The 22,418-nt window shown below is 35.9% G+C and overlaps 1 protein-coding gene across 1 annotated transcript; it reads left to right on the top strand.

The window, feature by feature from the left end:
• Positions 1-2,920: 2,920 nt before the first annotated feature.
• LOC117345278 lies at positions 2,921-22,401 on the top strand. The gene is made up of 3 exons (XM_033908328.1): positions 2,921-3,379; positions 21,066-21,222; positions 22,159-22,401. Exons 1-3 carry the CDS (start codon positions 3,245-3,247, stop codon positions 22,224-22,226), a joined length of 360 nt encoding a protein of 119 aa, XP_033764219.1. The 5' UTR covers positions 2,921-3,244; the 3' UTR covers positions 22,227-22,401.
• Positions 22,402-22,418: the final 17 nt, after the last annotated feature.

Raw genomic sequence — 22,418 nt, 5'->3', positions numbered from 1 at the left:
GGGAGAGAAACCCACGTGAACAGGAAAGTGGGCACAATATACCTTTTCAGGTCCGTTGGAGGAATCAAACCCTGGCCGACGAAGTGAGAGCCGAGGGTCACTATTGTCGTGTGCCACAATGAAGCTAAAGTCGAAAGGTAACACCGAAATGTTTTATTCGAATACTCGTAATTCCCACAAGTATCATGTTAACATTTGAATTTCGGACGAGAAAACAAATAAATCTGATTTTTGATCATTTCAGTACAATGGCCCTTTATCTTAAGATGTCAGGTATTTCGCTACCAGTCATTTCGCTCTATGATTGATTTTTAGAATCTGCCTTTGAACTTTTTAACGCCAGTATGGTGGACTTCTTTATTTGAACGTTTTTGTCTGTTGATGTTCTTAATGAATGTCTCCAGAGAAACGCTGTGATTACACATTCCGATTGTAGCGGTCGTCTTGGTGTTATTTTTTATTTATTATACGTCCTTTTTTTGTGAATGTTCAGGACATAACAGCCGGAAATCTCTTTTAAACTTGCTCATTGTATTTTGCTTCCATGTATATTTTTTTGATTTTGCACATAGTCATCGAATATTGGTTGAAATGTGAAGATTTATAGATTATGCTTAGAATTTTATGTTCCAACGTGAAAGATTTATGTGTTCATATATTCAGCAGAGAGTCATTTGCTGACATTGGTGGCAGACAAGTGACAATATGTTCAATTTCTACTTGTAATCAGAACATTTTCTCCAAATCTTCATGTATGATCGAAATATCAACCTTGATATTTTACAAATGTATCTTAAAATAGTGTAATGGCGATATTTACATTTGGTTAAGTGTTGTTTTAGAAAGGATGAAATCCTTACCGTCCTGAATGAATTCCCTTCACAAATATACTAGTAGACTCGGAGATTGATATCATGTTATCAGGTTATTGTGACCTTCAGTCAAGGATAGGACACTCAGAGAAGATGATTACAATAATTTGTATTGCAGTTAATAGAATTTTTCTACCTGATATTTAATTTCCGCAGCTAGTGTCGATGACGAAAGCCTTGATAGCCGAACTAGCTACATGTACATTACGCAGTTGTTTCCACTCGTCGTCTTGGTCAACATCAACATCGTCATTATCATTGCTTATATTACCGAAAGTGATGGTATAACGCTTGTTTTTGAGCAATCAGAACAGTACTTCTTATTAAAGCTGCACTCCACCGTTTTTTTTTTGTTTTTTTTGTTTTTTTTGTTTTTTTTAATACATTTTTGATTTATAAATCAATTAAGTGTAGAATAATCATTTCTTCATCTTTTCCCCTTACATTTCAAAATTTTAATCAAATGTAAGTCAAAATAATCTCAGTTGAATTAAATTAAATTGGTGACTCAGATTTTATAACTAGTACACTGAAAAATATATTTCCGTACCTCACGTTATTAGAGTTCCCTCACGCGCATGTGATTTCAACAACGTCAGTACCTGCTTCATTAAAGATAATATCGATAATTTGTTGCACATTATCATCATGGTGATGAAGTAGTTGTTCCCGAACAAAAGGTGTTTAATAATGTATAATAGCTGTACGGTCCTACCCAACAACAGCCCTTCAGCTATCAGGTAAACATTGTACCTACCGCCAACGCGGAATGATTCGTAACAGGCGATACAATAATGTACGAAATGTTAAAATGTTTCTACCTAATTTCTTTGCCTCACCTTTGACCAATTTTTCTACCTAATTTCTTCTCCTCACCTTGAAGCAATGTTTCTCCCTATTTTTTTTTGCCTCACATTTGACCATTTTTTCTACCCCAATTCTTTGCCTCACTTTTGACCAATTTTTCTACCTAATTTCTTTGCCTCACCTTTGACCAATTTTTCTACTTAATTTTCTTAATTTTAACTGGTATACCTGATGAATATACCTGGTTGAATTGTGTAGGTGATAAATATACATGGTTGATTTCTGTACGTGATGGATATGCCTGGTTGAGTTGTGTATTTATTTATATATGTCAACAAATGTTATCGTATATATCATAAGTTTGATTATCCAACAGGCCATTCTATAACAGTCTAAAAGATAAATATATCTGACTGACTTGTATGTATGTTGAGTATATCTAGTTGAGTTGTGGATCTGATGAGTATACCTGGTTGAGTTGTGTAGGTGATGGATATACCTGGTTGAGTTTTGTAGGTGATGAGTATACCTGGTTGAGTTGGGTAGGTGATGGATATACCTGGTTGAGTTGTGTAGGTGATGAGTATATCCGGTTGAGTTGTGTAGGTGATGGATATACCTGGTTGAGTTGTGTAGGTGATGAGTATATCTGGTTGAGTTGTGTAGGTGATGAGTATATTAAGTTGAGTTGTGTAGATGATGAGTTTATCTGGTTGAGTTGTGTAGGTGATGAATATATCTGGTTGAGTTGTGTAGGTGATGAGTATATCCGGTTGAGTTGTGTAGGTGATGAGTATATCTGGTTGAGTTGTGTAGGTGATGAATATATCTGGTTGAGTTGTGTAGGTGATGAGTATATCTGGTTGAGTTGTGTAGGTGATGAGTATATCTGGTTGAGTTTTGTAGGTGATGAATATATCTGGATGGATTGTGTAGATGATGAGTTTATCTGGTTGAGTTGTGTAGGTGATGAGTTTTTCTGGCTTACTCCCGTCGTTGTTGAGTATATTAAGTTGAGCTGTGTGGGTGATGAGTTTATCTGACTGACTTGTGTTGAGTATACCTAGTTGAGCTGTGTTTGTGATTAGTATATCTGTGTATAGCTATTACATTGTATAGATAAAGAGTTCACCTTCGGTTGTCCCTTTAACTGATTTATTGATATACCGAATCCCATGGCACTGCCCTCGTGTTCATCCCGCTTATTCAGTTCCTATGCCCTTCCTCCCTATCATCATCAGCGTAACCTCCATGACAGCTTTGTGCAATGCGTTGACTTTAGCCCTCTGACCACATTTCTATCATAAAGCATCAATATTTATTAATTGACAGAGAGAAATTGCATGTACGTTTTAACAAAGCGATCTGGGACTATTAATTACATCTGAGAAAGTGTTAATGACTCGTGGTTCAATGACGATTGGACAGTATTACACCAGGCCTACGTGGGTTCCCCGCCAATTACTGGCACTATATAACAGTACTGAACACACACCACTGACGAACTGCCCTTGGAACACTGTAGGAGGCACATCTGAAACCAGTCTCAGGAAATCATCGACAGCATGACGGGGGTTCTCTTCAACTCAGTTTTTGCCATTTTCATTTTACTAACTTTGATTGGACAAAAACTCTCTGGTGCTGCACCTATGTCTCCGTATATTCCAGAGTCTTCGGACCTTACTGACGAAGAAATGCAGGTAGGAGAATTTTTCATTTTGTTTTTGCTACACATGTTTTCGTATTGTATTTAAGATGCATATATGTACCTTTATTTTCTATTGAACCTTAACACAGATTATTTCATAGGAATGACTTAGTTTGGTGTATTTAACAATAAAAAAATCAGCATCACTATATAAGTGTCCACGACGTCGTATCTGGGTGTACTCCCCTGTCGAATACATCGGTGATGCGTTTCATTACTTAAATTTAATACAATTTTATTACACATCTATTCTAATTCTAATACGTTATAGTAGCATTGTTTAATTAAACGGTTATGTTATTTTTTTAAACATATAAATGTATGTATTTAGTTCAATATTTTTAAACATGTTATCACACTTCTAAAATTTCACTGCAGTATAGAGTGAATCGCCGTCCTAAAAATGTATTACGTCACATTTATTTTTGAGTAATTAATACTATTTTCCCACGGACAATGCTACATACAATATATACAATATATTACACCGAAGAGAATTATGAGACAGACGTACAGCGCGTTTCTTAGAGTACATCTCTGTCCGTCACGTAATATGTAATCTAGCGGGGGAAAATATATAAAAAAAAAACATACCAATTCTCTAGGTGAATATTTGTAGACAATTGTAAAGGCATAAACGACAAATTGTTGGAATTGATAGTTGAACGATCCCATTACGTCCAATATACACCCGTCTTGGATAGAAAGGATACTTATGTGATTTGACTATTGTCTACCGGAATTCATAGCGGTGACATTAGTGTTCAGACTTGTTGGTTGGTATCGGTTAGGTAGTGCATATCTACGATGAATTGCTCATCCGGGAATACTTAGATTCCAATTAAACAAAACAGAAACGTCAACATTTTCTTGTAAATGCAACATGTACGCGACTGGATATTTTAACATTCGAAAGTGAGGTATATTAAAACAAAAACAAGAAAAAAAACAAAAACAAAAATTACTTCGAATTTGATAAAATTATTGACACTTAACGCGATCAATATCCTAGCACTAGATGTCACTTGGGGCTAGAATAAAACAGGAAACAATATCAATATGAAATGTTTACATTAAAAAATAATTTTAAAAGAAAGTATTGGTTCTAGGAAAAACGAAGAGAAAGTATAGAAGCACATTATGTTCACTTCCATTTAGTTTTTCGGTGACACGTTCAATTCAATGTTAATTTCAATATATTGAGTGAATTCAAATTTCTCGATGACGTTCTCCCCCCCCCCCCCCCCCCCCCTCCCCCCTCCCCATTTATGACGAATAATTGTTTACGATCAAAAGCAATGTGAGTGGCAAGTATAAGAGTACTCGAAATTCATATTCAATATTAGCGTTAATTATCAAAGAGAATATAGACTTGGCATGTCTACCTCGTAAGATTTTGATATTAACATTTACGTTTTTGATGCGTCACTGTAAACTATTGCTTTTATATGTACAATTCATTTGTAAGTTTATTGTATTATACTATCATATAACCTGTATATCATACATTAAAAGTAATCTGGTTGACAAAGTGGTAATACTGCGGTAAAAATTCTGAAGGTCAAATGTAGATTGGTCTGAGAAACAAACCAGTCTCTGGCAATGAAAACCCGAAATAAATATCCAAAGACAGGCTTGCGACAACCATTCTGGTGAATTATAAAGATGTAGTCTGGATACACATGCAAATGGGATAAAACAAGATCGTAAAATATTTAGTAACGACCTTTTATTTGTTTGCGTTTGCCTTTAGAATACTCCAAGGACATATACATAGGACTTGTCTGTGTAAATTGCTTGGGATCAAAATCAATCACTTGTTCATCAAATATTCTATGGGGATTAGAGCATGTGTTACAATGTCATTGACATTTTTTTCTGTATTGAACTTCAGCAGAGTCGCACATTAAGTATATATTTGGCTGTTCGTGAAAAAAAATGTCTGTTTATTACAACAACTTGTTATTGTTCTTTCATCACGACGTTTTGAATCACATGAGTTTAAACTGATTAGTCCGTGACAAGTTTAAGGCACTGCATCATTTCGTTTTCAGTCCATCACAAGGTTGTGTATTACATCACAGCATTATTACTATCCCATCACGTGATTATATATAACATCACGGCATTGTTGCTATCCCATCACGTGATTATATATAACATCACGGCATTGTTGCTATACCATCACGTGATTATATATAACATCACGGCATTGTTGCTATCCCATCACGTGATTATATATAACATCACGGCATTGTTGCTATCGCATCACGTGATTATATATAACCTCACGGCATTGTTGCTGTCCCATCACGTGGTTATATATAACATCACGGCATTGTTGCTATACCATCACGTGATTATATATAACATCACGGCATTGTTGCTATCCCATCACGTGGTAATATAGTACATCACGGCATTGTTACTATCCCATCACGTGGTTATATATTACATCACGGCATTGTTACTATCCCATCACGTGGTTATATATTACATCACGGCATTGTTACTATCCCATCACGTGGTTATATATTACATCACGGCATTGTTACTATCCCATCACGTGGTTATATATAACATCACGGCATTGTTGCTATCCCATCACGTGATTATATATTACATCACGGCATTGTTACTATCCCATCACGTGATTATATATTACATCACGGCATTGTTGATATCCCATCACGTGGTTATATATAACATCACGGCATTGTTGCTATCCCATCACGTGGTTGTGTGTTATATCATGTCATTGTTATTACCATAGCACGTGGTTGTGTATAATATCACGTCATTGTTATTGCCTCATCACGTGGTTGTGTATTACATCACAGAAGTGTAATTTTCCCATTATGTGATTATGAATTATATACTCATTATATAATTCTTAATCACGAGATTATAGTATTCTCCAGATTTACTGTTGCACACAAAATGGAGGTTCCAGTAAAATCTATTGTATTTTAATGTAAAAGCATAAAGACATATCGTGGTATCATTTTGAAACCGTTACGAGAACGATCGCTGGTGTCGCACAAGCTTCTGATACGAGTTTTGATTCACAATGTGTCCCATGGTTTCTAAGAAGAGACCACTATTGCTTAAACACTACACATGATGATCCCATGCATATGGATTCAACAGAAGACATAACTCCGTCATCACATATGACACAGGGTGATCATATGTTTTTTTCGGGAAAGATTGCTCCTTTGTTCGCGTACTTTACAGGATGATCCCTTGGGTTTTTAAGGAAGGAATGTCTCTTTTTCACATACGTTGTAGGTTTCTACGGAGGAAACCACTCATTTTGCATACTGTATATAGATAACTCTTTTTACATACTTCACACGTCATTTTCATTGTTTCAACTGAAGATATAATTCTTTTAAACATACTACAGGTGTTGATCCAATGGTTTCTACGGAAGAGAGAACCCTTTTTACATACTTCACACGTTAATTTCATTGTTTCAACTGAAGATATAACTCTTTTAAACATACTACAGAGGTTGATCCAATGTTTTCTACGGAAGAGAGAACTCTTTTTACATACTTCACACGTTAATTTTATTGTTTCAACTGAAGATATAACTATTTTTCACATACTACAGAGGTTGATCCAATGGTTTCTACGGAAGCGATAACTCTTTTTTATATACTTAACAGGGAGATCCTTTGGTTTCTACGGAAGAGATAACTTTTTTTTACATACTAGACTTAGTGAACCCATTGTTTCTACAAGATAGATATTTGTTTTTTCAAAGGTTTAGTTATTTGGCGAAATAATCAAGTCTTATATCAGTCTATATTATTAGTAACAAAGAAAAACATATGTACTGGTTAAAATATACAAAAAGAAAAAAAACGCGCTTCCAATCCTGTTACAATCATATGACGAAAAAGTTATTTCAGACAGTTCTACCTGGTTCTACAAATCTCAAGCGGTATCAAGGTTTAAAATTAATTTATTAAACAAAATCATGCTATTACCATTGATTTAAAGATCGGTTGTACCAAACAAACGGTACTTTGTCATCCACTTGACAAACTTCCACTTTTCCTACAAGAATAGTGACAGCGTTTGGAGCAAATCTCAGCGACTACCATAATGCCACTTGTCTTTTACATTTCACAATTGTTAATTTCACTTCGTCGGTTACTGAAATTGCAAGCGGCTGCAGTGGGGCCGTCGAACTCCTCAGTTACGACCATGACATTTAGCGTTGAATTACAATACTACTGTCTGTCTTTTCCTCCAACCTTTGCAGGCTTTTTGAAAAATGTATTAATTCAATCAGTGTTTGAAATGCGGATATTGTTATGTAGATATTTAAATAATGCTTGATTAAATGGCAGTTCGCCCTATGATTGTACTTTGTATTTGTGTTGGGTGATCCCCAAATGTGTTGTTTTCGTTCCATATAAGACTGTTTTATCTGCACACCGATTCCCCTCGGTAAGATATGTTTAAGATTTTGACTTTTCAAAAGTTCTAAACTATAAAATACGCAATGTACCTTGGATAGCAAAAAGCAAGCTTACGGATTGATAGTGACTCCATGTCGTTATAAAGGTCAAGAGACTTAAAAATTTTATTCTTATCATCAAGCCCATGTTTTATCTGTACTTTCACACGGGGATGCGTGTATTCAAGGAAAACTACAAAAGAACCTTTATCTGTGTAATGTTTGAAACAGTAAAGGAATTTTCTTCAGCTATGATATACTGATGAAACTGGGCCGGGACACCATTATTTACCCATTTTTGGGTAATGTGATATTATTTTTTTATTTGTCCGCAGCTTTGTTTATAGTTAACAGGTTTACCATTCTTTATCCTCCACGAGATTGTGTATTGCATAAGACGGTCTCCTCTGTGTGCGAACTGCATGCGTGTGCGAAAGGGTGTGTGTGTTATTTGCTTACGAGGCTGCGGTGTGTTCATTGTCTCATTGTGAAAGCTCAGAACTGGTACCGACTTTATAGTGCTTCCTCACTGTAATATACTGCCAAAGACATCCGCAAACACACCACATATCAAACTGACAACCAGAGAACATTTCGACCAACTCTCAAAATGCTGACCAGCAATTCCAGGCCAGGGGACAGAAAGGCTTCTGTCCCCTGGCCTGGAAGTGCAAGCGCTCAACTAAGATCAAAGAGTGATATGCTGTATCGGTATCAAGGTGTTTTTTTCTATTAGAACATCGGGTATTTCCTATCCAAACGGTTTACCACTGTGTATTCAATGTACGGTATAACACAACCATTTAAACAACACGCCATTTCCTGGTTAATTCGGTCCGAGACTCGATATCATCCCTCAATTATTCTCCTAAGAGAACGTGATTTCAAACTTCTCAGGAGATATATCGTTACTACAGAAATCAGTCACGTTATATATAAAATGGTCTCCCTTCATCAATGATAAACTACAGCTAAATATATACAATGTCCTAATACCTTGGCAGCAATGGACTCTAGATTCGTTATTATCATGTCGACTGCTTAATTTTTCTCTTTCGATTCACTTCACATATTGATTTCGTTAGAAATACAAGGACTGACATAGTTCATAGTCCTTTATCTCTATCTGAGTTTTTTTTTGTTTTTTTTTTGGGGGGGGGGGGGGGGGGGGGGGGGTCTTGTTAAACAGTGTTAAACGTGTGTATTTCCATTAATGATTCCTTTAATGCGTACAATGCTTGGATAATAGACACAATACAATAAGCACATTATAACACAAATTCAGAGTTAGGTACAGCAGAGTAAACTGAATATTACTGCACTAGACAGCTGTTTAGTCTTTCTAGGACTCGTCAGTGATGCTAATGACACCATACAGCTGTTAAGTCCTTCTAGAACTCGTCAATGATGTAAGGGACATCATACAGCTGTTTAGTCCTTTCTATAACTGGTTGGTGATATAAGGGACACAATACAGCTGTTTAGTCCGTCTAGGACTCGTCAGTGATGTTAGTGACACAATACAGCTCTTTAGTCCTTCTAGGACTCGTCAGTGATGTAAGGGACACAATACAGCTGTTTAACCCTTTCTCGGACTCGTCACTGATGTTAGGGACATCATACAGCTGTTTCGCCATTCTATGACTCGACAGTAATATTTTGGACACAAGACAGTTGTTTCACTCCTCTAGGATTTGTCAGTATGAAATATATTGTTAGCCACACTCTATGACCCGACAATGATACTTAACGCCTTTAAACTCCATCACATTCCACCTGTTTCTCGAGTTATAAGCCGAATTCATTATGACCGATTTTATCATTACACATATAATTTATTAATCTAATACATATTATAAATTATATGGATTATTACCTCCGCAATAATAAAAAAAAAAAAAAAGCCGCCATACAGTATAAGAAAAGAAATACATAGACATTTAATGGTTTCATAATACTGTAGTTATTTTCCCTTTATGGCAATATTTCGATATTATGATATTCTATTTATACCATAACCTATCCATTTTACTCCATGGTTACTGGCACAGAGAGATATCTAAATTCCGATAAAGTTGCAATGCAGAAAGACAAAGTGCTGGTACAATTGTATTGTGTGAACTTAGACATTTAAACTAACATGATCAAGACGATCAGACGAGAGTATTAAGTGAGGCTGCTGATTGGTTGATAATCCTCAATGGGACTTTATTAAAGCTCTGGTTCAAGCACAGTTGTCACCAAGGAATGTACTTTCAACCCAAGTTTCTTATATCATGATTTCTGTGAAAGATTTCGACTAATGACAGGAACATTTACACCAGAACGTTCTGGGATATGAAGATTTATGGACGGCATGGGAACGACTTTGGTCAGTACATGACATTTAATGTATTTTTATATGTCCTTGTATGTTGACGACATAGTATATTTCGTTAACACGTTACATTCATTTGCTCCAATATTGATAAAAAACAACAACAACAAAAACCCAAAAAACAAACCAAAAAAGAAAAAGAAAAAAAAGAAAAACAGAAAATACTAAAGATAAAAAACCCATTATTACTCTAATACGAAATCGGAAATAGAGCTTCGATATTGATAATTTCCCTAGATCTACACATCGAATATTACAATCTATTTTACATATTGAATAATAAAATTTAGAACACAAATAATATTGTTTTTAACTTTACCTGATTTAATACGTTAGTCTAAATTCATTAGTCGAGTTTTACTTCTGTATTATGTTACCGAGCCATTGTCTTATTAACTCTAGTTTCTCTTATTTCCGGGATGACTTACCTATGATGATAACCTTCAGGTCGCTATCTATCCTACCTCGGGATGACTTACCTATGATGATAACCTTCAGGTCGCTATCTATCCTACCTCGGGATGACTTACCTATGATGATAATCTTCAGGTCGCTATCTAATACTACCTCGGGATGACTTACCTATGATGATAACCTTAAGGTCGCTATCTATACTACCTCGGGATGACTTACCTATGATGATAACCGTCAGGTCGCTATCTAATACTACCTCGGGATGACTTACCTATGATGATAACCTTCAGGTCGCTATCTATACTACCTCGGGATGACTTACCTATGATGATAACCTTCAGGTCGCTATCTATAGTACCTCGGGATGACTTACCTACATGTATGATGATAACCTTCAGGTCGCTATCTATCCTACCTCGGGATGACTTACGTATGATGATAATCTTCAGGTCGCTATCTAATACTACCTCGGGATGACTTACCTATGATGATAACCTTAAGGTCGCTATCTATACTACCTCGGGATGACTTACCTATGATGATAACCTTCAGGTCGCTATCTAATACTACCTCGGGATGACTTACCTATGATGATAACCTTCGAGTCGCTATATATACTACCTCGGGATGACTTACCTATAATGATAACCTTCAGGTCGCTATCTAATACTACCTCGGGATGACTTACCTATGATGATAACCTTCAGGTCGCTATCTATCCTACCTCGGGATGACTTACCTATGATGATAACCTTCAGGTCGCTATCTATACTACCTCGGGATGACTTACCTGTGATGATAATCTTCAGGTCGCTATATATACTACCTCGGGATGACTTACCTATGATGATAACCTTCAGGTCGCTATATATACTACCTCGGGATGACTTACCTATGATGATAACCTTCAGGTCGCTATCTAATACTACCTCGGGATGACTAACATCTTTGAAATCTCCAGGTACACTACCGTATACTACCTCCGGGATGACTTACCTGTGATGATAACCTTCAGGTCGCTATCTATACTACCTCGGGAGGACTTACCTATGATGATAATCTTCAGGTCGCTATCTAATACTACCTCGGGATGACTAACATCGTTGAAATATCCAGGTCCACTACCGTATACTACCTCCGGGATGACTTACCTGTGATGATAACCTTCAGGTCGCTATCTAATACTACCTCGGGATGACTTACCTATGATGATAACCTTCAGGTCGCTATCTAATACTACCTCGGGATGACTAACATCGTAGAAATCTCCAGGTACACTACCGTATACTACCTCCGGGATGACTTAATGTAAGTTAAACTCTGTCTCACTACGACATTTAACCGCGACAGACGGTTATACAATGTGGCAGGCAGATTCCTCAGATGCTTCTAGTATTTGTTCGCGAGTGTCAACTTGATGTGTTTAAGCGATTCCACATGCACTTGCTAGAACAGATAGATGCACAGGCAAGTGATCCGCAAGAGCCGTCATAGCACTCACGCATTCCTCTGATGGAAAATGTATGATTTATGAGTCTTAATTAAAAAATTAGAAAGTAGGAAAAACTAGAATAAAGTCATTCTGTTCTCAGTTAATTAAATTTACTTGATTAGTTATTTCTTTTAATTTCATTATAAACTAATTTTAAACGGTTTACCTTATAACAAATTTTCGGGTCTGCCGTGGATTTCGACGACCGCCCAGTCGTTCTGTTCTGTATCACTAAAAACTGTTTAAATCTCATACGAGAGGTGATATGCACTTTCTCATCAATTATTACCGGCTTTTATTATATATCGGGATTCGATATATTTGTGTCATACACACAACAATTATTAGATTTACTGTCTAATTCGTTACTGCTAATTAGATCATTTGGTTATTGTTTTCCAATCACGGCAGGTAATACTATATAACGTTAAATGTGCAAAGTGGGGCGGCAAATAAAAAGATTATCGACATGAAATGCAAATTAAGCCTTAAGTCGTATTCAATAAATCAATCGCAAAATATGAAAAACATGGATTTATATGAAGACCACAGAAGTAAAAGAATACTGTGACCATATGTAAAGGGGTAAATTAACTTCTATTAATTTGTCGACGACAGCCACCATGCATTGTAAGTCAACTCCGCGTTAAGTCACATCGGAACTGCTACGGCCGTGGAAATAGAAACACCTGGCTTATCAGCATGCATTTGTGTTAATAAGTTAAACACAAAATTAAAATTAAAAATCAAGATTGATAGTGAATAGCCCAGCATCGTGCTGTATCCTTGAACAAGATACTTTATTCCGTCGGGTTAAAGTCGGCACAGCTATAAATGAATACGTGGTAGGACAGTGATGAAATGTCGAGTACAGGTATGTAGCACCGCCTGACATCTCAAGCTGTATGCTCAAAAAGGATCTGAGAAAGATGATAACTGATAAATATCGCCGGGATAGCCACGGACAGTAATTTGTGAACCACTGAGATGGTTATGATGCTGTGGTAAAGTGATATAGATGAACCTTTTATTCATTTATTTTCTAATTCATTTATTTATGTATTTGTTTTCAAAATCATTATTATTTTGATTAAATCACAATACTGATAAGTTATCTTTCAAACTCTCTCGTGTCTTGTAAACAGTGCTGTGCTTTCTAAAGCCTGCATCATTTGTTTGTTTAATATATTTTAGGTTACACTAGTAACTGGACTCGCTTTGCTATGAATTGCCCTGCTATAATCCAATGATATACCATTCCGTTCAGGGACATCAGCAAACGAACATTAATTAATAGGTCCTAATTTAATATTATGGCATATAGAAACACTGTTTTATTGTCAATTACAGTAATATATGTGGAATGGTCGCAAGAAAAATTAATATCTCTCATCGTTCATTATGTATATTAACATTATGCAATAAATGAAACTGTAAATGTGTGTATATTTCTTGCATTGTCGGCAATAATATGTATATATATATATTGGTCAGATCCATTGTATCGAAGGTAGAATAAGTAATAATATTGCTGCACTCCTGAAGTATATTTCGGTTGCGAATAAGATGCTAATTTTACAACAATTTTGTCAGTAAAACGTTTAGGTTCAATGCGTTGAACAGCCTAATAACAACGGCGCGTTAATTAACTCGAAGCTAATATATTTCTTTTTTGCCTCTCTAAAAATGAAATGAAAAAAATGAATGGTTTACCACTGAACGTAGCATATTTTTTACGAGTATGATGGAATATTCATTATCCGCTATCTAAATTGTCTAGAACAGAAATCTTTTGATGGTAATGAAATTGGAAATCAATCAAAATAAACAGCCAAAATAGTAATAAAATTGAATATTGATATATTAGATATTAAAAAATGGGGAACAAGGTCATTCGTTTTTATATAGTTTAGATTGCATCAATTTTTAAACAGTACAGAGCGCTTCGCTTTGTCATTTGTCCTTTAGTTCAAGTAAGTGTTCAACGTACGATGTGCGATAATCTGTCTCAAAGTTTGTTGGCTACTGTTCAATAAATGCATTGAGATATCGCAAACCGTCTGTTTTGTAAAGGGGCTTGGATAGGTAATCAAGATCCTTTCGTGCAGGCGGCCTTGGTTCGATTCTCCGTTCTGACATGAAAAGGTACTGTGACGTTTACAGGGTCCGTATCAGTCACTACTGATGATCCATATTGTCTAACATATAATTAGTTTTACTCGAGTCCTCAGTGCAAAAATATACAGAAATATACAGCTGACCTGGCTGTGTTTATGTAATATACATCAAGTACCAACTAGCTATACAGTTGAAATATAACACAATGATTGCTCAGTTCCTCTGAGTAATCCTACAGTATAAATACAAATATACCTAAACAGAGAGCTATTTATATTAACAGAACAGAATAATATCCTACATGAAATAATGAGTGCTCCCTGACCAAAATGAATCTTCCCTATCTGGGGTTTATTCCGGGCAATATCACATTATACAACTATGATTACTTTATATATGAGGGTAAGAGAGTTTCAACACTCATTGACCGAGTGAGCACTCACTTTGACTGAGTGCTCACTTTTACCGAGCGCTCACTTTACTGAGTACTCACTGCTACCGAGCACTCACTTCTACCGAGCACTCACTGAGTACTCACTTCTTACTGAGCACTCCCTAGCATATATTTAACGTTAGGCATGTACGTACAGTACAACACTCGGGGCTCTCAGACACTTTCTTATAAACCACGAGCAGACCCAAGGCTATTGATATTAATACACTTACAACGTATGTGATGTACCGATCACATAGACTAACTAGAGTCCCCACGGAGAAGGGAAGCCTTACTCAGGCACATCTGCCTCCGTACTCTACCGTAAGTTATTACATACACAATAAGTACTTTGATATAGGGAAGCCTTGTTCAGGCACGTCTATATCTTAACTAATACCTTTTTGTCCGGCCTTATCTCGTTCGTGTCAGACGAAGAAGTGAACAATATCTAGTTTCGACCGCCGCCTTTTATACTCTCGCGAAAGGGAAACTAGCGCCCCCTATTATAAAATCAGGATCTTTAGAACGCTTCTAAACCTCCTAGGTGTATGTTACTTACAAACGTCTACCTGACGTCGAGACTAATAAACAAAGTAGAAGACGGACAGTCCGGAACGACAGGTAACATAACACACAACAGTGGTTCACCACAGTACTTAAGTCCCATCCACAACCAAGTGATGAGGTGGGATATTCTTTTAGTATTTGGTGACTGCCTCATTCAATGAACAGCACACCAGTCGCATACCATCCGGAGTAAAAAGGGTTAAGCGTCCTACCCAAAGACACAAAAGCGACAGCATAGACTGGCCCGTTTCTCGGATTGGGTACTATTGCTCAAGGTGTAACATGATGTAGACGTCAAACTGAAGAAACCCTTATTAACGTATCAGCGCTGATGGAGCGGCTTTTGTAGAATTTACTCTAGTTCGCATGATCAAAAGGGTATTTAGAGCATGATCCCCGTTAATACGACAAGTAAACACTATGTACAGACGCATTGAGAGATGATTCATTCAAACTCGTTACAGCGAGCAATGATGTATGCTCGCACCCAGCGTAGTTCATTTATTATTAGAAGTGACATTTAATGTGTAAACATAGAGCAACCATACGGCAGGGGAATGATTAAAGTGCGGAAATATTGACAAATATTCCTGGCGTTACTGATTTTTGTCAGCTTATATGTAATTTTGCATGATAGATAGTCGCCGTAGATATAGTCGGTAGCATCTTAACTGTTATCCTCCAACTGGCACTCGCATTTTTGAAATAATGTTTATTCACTAAATATATTTTTTGCTGTATTCGACAGAAAACAGCAGTATTTTAGAATCTTATCACAAGCGTCAATTCAATTGACCTACTTCCAAGTGAAACAACATATTTGAAACAGTGTTGATACTGTTTCACTTAAAAATGCTCATTTATGATGGATGCTGCATAATATAGAATACATGGTCAGTGTCTTAAAATATAAGCAATATTTTTCGATCGGGACAAACAGACAAACGTGACTCGCAATGGCTCGCAACGTTTGCCTTTCTTTACTTACGCCAAAATACACCTTATACTCTGACTCTGACCATGTATTCTCTAGATATGAGTAAACAATCTGTGCAGCTTTTTTTTTCGTGCATGGTACACATGCATATATGTTAAATGAATGAACTTGTTTAACATTGTATACTGAAATTGCTTTTAATACGCCAATTATATAAAATTGGAATTAATAAATGTATCAAGCATATCAACATTGATTACGCAAGTGTTTTGAAGAAATATAGGCTTTGCCTGCTGTCCAATCCCCTTTGTCAACACTAAATATCGATACTGTTCGATGTTGGATACTTTGTTTTATTCTTGTTGTGTTGACAATAACATATTTTTTTTATTATACTAATCACATTTTACTTGATAGAAATACTAATATTGCAATTGTTTGTAATTGCAGTATTGCATAAATAACATAAGTGTAGCTGAAACTCTAATGAAATACCCATGTTACTACACGCGCTGTTCCGGTTTATCAGGCATGCTGTACAAAATACAATCTGATCAATAAAGCATGTATATTGTATGCATATAAAGGACGACAGTTAAATGGTTAAACAGCCAGTGAGTGTAGCAGATAACGTCGCTGTCAGCGATCGGATATAATGAAATAAAAATCACAACGTAAATGTCACACAACATGACGCCCATGCCAAACGACACATTTCAAAGATTGAAACGGTCGTTGCGGTAAGAGTATAAACGTGTTAAAAGTTATTGAGGACTGCATCTAAAACCGTCTTCTGTTTTCCGAGATATAAGCTGTCAAATGTGATTATTTTACATATCAATAGCCAATTAAAATCAGAGCTAGGCGTGGATATAGATACATTCGGAACTGTGACGTCACAAGTGTGGGATTTACCTAAAGCCAGTATGACGAGAATAGGCCTAATCCTACTTATTAACACAGATTTCTGTTCATACAAATTTGGTCCATATATTTTTGTGTACAGCAATCTTGCTTGAAGCTATCCCGGTATGGCTGATATACCCGTAGTTGTCCAGTAATTCCCCTACACACTGATATCCCACCGTATTGCACATGCTTCGTCTGTCCCATCTGTTTGTAAACAATGTGGTTGATATTACACACTATCCAAGACGAATGACATTAGCGTTCAAGTGTGCATTCCACGAAATTGCACCTATCTCGAAAACGAACCAATATTTTCAGATAAGATATTCAAATTGCTGTATGCTTTATTCTACAACTTTAAATTAACAAGCAGATTAACAGATTAAATACCAACAGGAAGACCCATGGTTAGCTATGATACATACTCATAATTGATCAAGTTATTTCTGTTATATTGCATCACAGCTGTGATTAATAAACTTGTGAAATACCACCGGATATGCTATTTACATGAACATTAACGCATGCGATGACTGATGTATTTAGCGTGTAATACAGCCGATGATAAACAAAACTTACCACTTACAAAATACATGGCGACTGTAGTAGCACTGGATGTAACAATGACAGTGTCTATAACATGGTGTAGAAAGAGAAATAGGCAGAACGCTTGGCACAAGGTAATCAACTATAATATGCTGTTATCAGTTTTCTATTGAGACAAATGTCTATTTCCATAAACATGTTAGGTTAGAGAGGGAGCCATGATTCTCCGAGTTAGGTGACGCGATAGGTTAGATTTGACTGTATTCTACTACCAGCCGATGACGTCTCCCAAATGATGAATTCCTTCACCCCCGAGACACAGCCGTCTCACTAATTTTATGGATAATATATCTACTACCGTAACAACTTGGAGACAGCCATTCATGGAGTCCTTGTAGGTTTCCCTTGGAAACAACAATATGTACTTTCCTATTGGAAGTGACGGCCACTTTCGAGGTGGAATAAATAAATTATTGTCGCGGATCTTCATCCGTCTTCATTTCAATGTCACTAAGGCAATCTCTAAGGTGCTAACCTTTCAGAAAACCCGTTGCCATTATTCTATGACATTATGGCTTGTTTCTCCATTTGGTTTGACCGTTTATGACTCCTCCTAAGGTGATATTTGTACACCCCCACAGATAACGTGGACCACTATATCACTGCCAGTTGTTGAAAACTAGCAATTAAGACACACTGTTTCTAAAGACCTTTTAAATTTTCATATGCATATACCATTTTATTTGTTAATATTATTAACTAATTATGTGTACTACGTACTATACCCATTTAAATAAGATTATTTTGTTCTGTTTTAAAAGAATAATTTTAGAAAACGATGATATGTATGTACATGTATAAGTTTATATGTTAGCATTAAGTTTCAGTGTACTGGATACAATTAAAAAATATAATACTCGTGTATTTCAAAATGTATTCAAAATTGCTCCACAAAATGACAGTGTTGATAGCATGTTAGTTAATTCAAGAGTTTGACTCTGGATCATCATTTGTTACTGTAAATCACAATTCGTACTAGAAGCATTCCGCTAGACTATGATTGCGCTAATCCCATTTTCTATATACCATTTGCTATAGAAAATAATGCAGGGGTGCCACTTTCTCGTTGCGCTAACCAGTTAAAATTTTAAATGCGCTCAACGTTTATAGTATGTTACTATTATTGATATTCTACAATTCTACAAATGTGTATTATTCTGAATTTTCAGTCCAATAACGTTACCTGTCACACGGGAGGGAGGGGTGTGGGTGTGGATTGGGTGGGGGTATTACTAATTACTTCCATAATGAATGTAGTCGATATTTACGTCCGTCAGGCCTCTTCTTGGTCCTTTCATACCGGATTAATAGGAAAAGATGTGTTGTTATCCTACTACCTATGGCTAAACATGGGATGTGGGGTGTTTTGGTACTTTTTACATCGATATTCAATTACCTGGGGCAATGTCATTCCTATTACTTGTAGATGATATTTATTCATAAATAATGTATGACGATGTTACAGTATTCAGCCCTGTCTTAATCAGAAAGTGTTAATTTCAAGTATAGTCAAACCAGAATGACCTGTCGCGTTGACCTTTTCGTGGAATATTCAAAGTGGGTAGTTATATTTGTGCACAGGTGTGTTAATGAAACACATCGATTAGGAATACTACTGTGTCAAGCAGGGTGCTGTTTTGGACCAATCGTTTTTGTTACAATTTTATATTGACAACACAGGGATCGTGTCATTTATTTTTGATACATGTGTAAAAGTTCAAGGAGTAGAAGTGTGCAGCCAGCCGCGATCGAACCCGCGACCCTCGGCTTACTGGTCCGCCGCTCTACCGACTGAGCTAAAGGGAAATCCCCCTAGCCGGAAGCTAGAAGGCGACCATACAACTATGTACAGTATTTACAATTAAAACCCGGCCTGCTACACGTTTTACACATATTCAAGTAGCTATGTGATCAATTGTTTACATGTTTACACCAGTATACATATGAATGATGCAGCTGATGATAAGTTTTCTTACATTATAAACAACTAACATATATATATATGCGGAGTACATGAATATCATTTTATTTTGTCGATGTCGACTTCATCTTGTGTTTATTGTAACTCGTGAGTACAAGATGTATACATTTCTCTGAAATGAAATTTGTATTTAACGTAATCAATTTCTTTGATAGTTAAAATAAACCAACATTCACTGTTTCTGTAAATGTGAATACTACTGCTCTATTTTGGATAGGTGTGCAATTGTCATGGAAATTGTTTAATAATGAAATGTCATCTGAAAATTTTAATCACAAGAAAACAACAAAGGAAATTCATTCGGAAAAAATGACGCCCACAATTAAACTTTGAAGTATACACTTAAAAAGACAATATATGAGTTGAATATTCACCAATTAATGGGTTAAGGTAACATATAAAGCATTAATTTAGACGAAAAAAAATGAACTCGATTTTGTATTCTCTGCATTTGTTTGATTGCTGTATATCCGCATCAGGTACTTGTTCCAAACATAGTAGACAGATCGCCACAAATACAGAAAAGACAGCACTATTTTTTTCCAATGAAATGCCCAATCTAAGTGACGTTTTAGGATACTACACTTTCTAGATGTTAATTAAAGGTGAAAAACCACCAAATTGATTCTGATGTACTAGTCAATCAATGCTTCAACCCTCAATACATCTAGAATTTATCGGTACGGCATTCAGTAAATTATACCTTACGTTCGAGTAAACAAATGGTGATTTCGTTAAATCCAAACATAGAACTGTTTAAACAAAACAAAAACAAAAAACAAAACAAACTTTTAAATGCCTGGTTTCACGCTTAAAACGGAATGAACATACGAGATAAACAGTTACAAACTATGTGATGTATTCAGATGGAATGCTTCAAGCATTTTATTCTTAGGTGTCATCATGTCTCAATTATTGACTTTTGTAAATTATGACATTAAATATAATGTTATGTCTGCTTGGTGTAGACATGGTTTTTAAATATTTGAAACATGGTTATACTATGTAATTATACGACGTTTTTATTAGTGAAAACATCACTGAAGGCTAAAGGGAAGATGTCAATATTAAGAACGTTTGTACCTAACAGCTTCTATCTTCATTAATTAATCTTGTTTTTTTTAAATGTTTTCACCAATGAAAATTGTAGTTTAATAAAGTTTTCATACGATTTGTCTGCTCCGTGTAGATTAGAATCAATACAAAAATACCTACCACATAAATGACAGTATAACATTTGACTCAATGTTATACAGCCTGGTAGTGTAACTTAGTCTAGTAAGTAACTATTTCTAAAGGTTAACAACATTTCTTGAATCCTCAGGAATCATTGGTTTACATTAATTGTGTCATTATTTGTTTAACAGAGTCTCTTGGTAAATCAGGAACTAAAACGACAGATGCTAGAGAACTGGGAGTCCCCAAAACAATCTGCGGACAGTGATGGGCCCTATGTACGATCCGGTCTGAAGAGACTATTGGCTCAAAGGCGACTGGTGGAACAACAGAAAAGATCAGGACGAGGTAATTTGAGAAGGAGGCATAGTTTATCTTATTAGAAGTGAAAGACATCAGGCAATATTAGAGACTATAAGTGTATAACAGCAATAAATGGATGATTTCTTAACTTACAAATTTAAGAACACATGCGTATGTCCTTATGTACGTAACGTCAAAGTTTGTCAGCGCTAAAGCGGCTTCATTCCTTTATCAAACTTCACGCAATGATAATGAGGATTGTTATCAAACTTCACACAATGATAAAAGAATATGCCATCTCGCACAAGTTCGAGTTTATGGTTTTTGTGTCAAAATAACTGTTATTATTTCTAACGGGGGCCGATAGGGGACACGTATTGGAATACTAAGTATGCATGGTTGTTTTGTTTTCTTTTACCTGCTTATTTGCTGAGTACATATAATGTTTTATTACATTAATAACTGCAAATAATCTTATACAGTTGTCAAGTCAATACCAATTACATCAACAAGGAATATATTAAAAAGTATACCTGTATTGTTAAAACTAATTAAGACTGGCGAGTTTTCAGCACTTCTGGTAGGTGCTTATTACGTTAACAAATTCAAACCGAGATACGTTAAGAAAGTCTATTTAAAAATCGTCTATTATTTATATGTAGTAATGTAATATAAATATTGTCGAAGGATATTCCAAGTATATGTCCAGATATCATCCGTACTTTAACATTCAGTGTTTGATTCAGATTCGCAACTACATGTTTCACGTTTAATTCACTAAGACCCCAATTTACATGTCATTTGCCAGTGCTAGGTCATATTTGCGTAAACCAATTGGATGGATTAAACAGTATATTAACTAGTTCAACATCTCCTTATAATTTTGTCGTTACGGCATATAGACCGTCATTAAAGCCATGTAATGATATTTCACGAAAAATCACCAAGGGTAGTAATTTTGTTAAAAATATATTTTTTCAGGCGGTGTTGCACTTTGTTTATGGAAGGTGTGCCCAGCAGGTCCTTGGCTGGTATCACAAAAGAAGTAAGCAATATTGTCCAGCAGCAGCTACAGCAGCAGCAGCCGAGAATGCACCCGACCGAAAGTGATATTATTTCATTCATAAATTGAAATACGAATCAATGCATGAGACTGGTTTTATTTATTGTTTTCGTATGACCTGAGGGACAACATATGTTCAACAACCACAAAAAGATAAGAAATAAACAAAACAAAAGAC

Source organism: Pecten maximus, chromosome 16 (assembly GCF_902652985.1).
Source record: "Pecten maximus chromosome 16, xPecMax1.1, whole genome shotgun sequence".
NCBI lineage: Eukaryota > Metazoa > Mollusca > Bivalvia > Pectinida > Pectinidae > Pecten > Pecten maximus.
This window is presented reverse-complemented; position numbering and strand designations above follow the sequence as displayed.

Bases quoted from the DNA above. Each gene is read 5' to 3' on its own strand.
- LOC117345278 (XM_033908328.1), top strand. From the start codon at position 3,245: ATGACGGGGGTTCTCTTCAACTCAGTTTTTGCCATTTTCATTTTACTA. The intron at 3,380-21,065 runs GTAGGAGAATTT...TTTGTTTAACAG, and splicing joins TTACTGACGAAGAAATGCAG to AGTCTCTTGGTAAATCAGGA. The intron at 21,223-22,158 runs GTAATTTGAGAA...ATATTTTTTCAG, and splicing joins ACAGAAAAGATCAGGACGAG to GCGGTGTTGCACTTTGTTTA.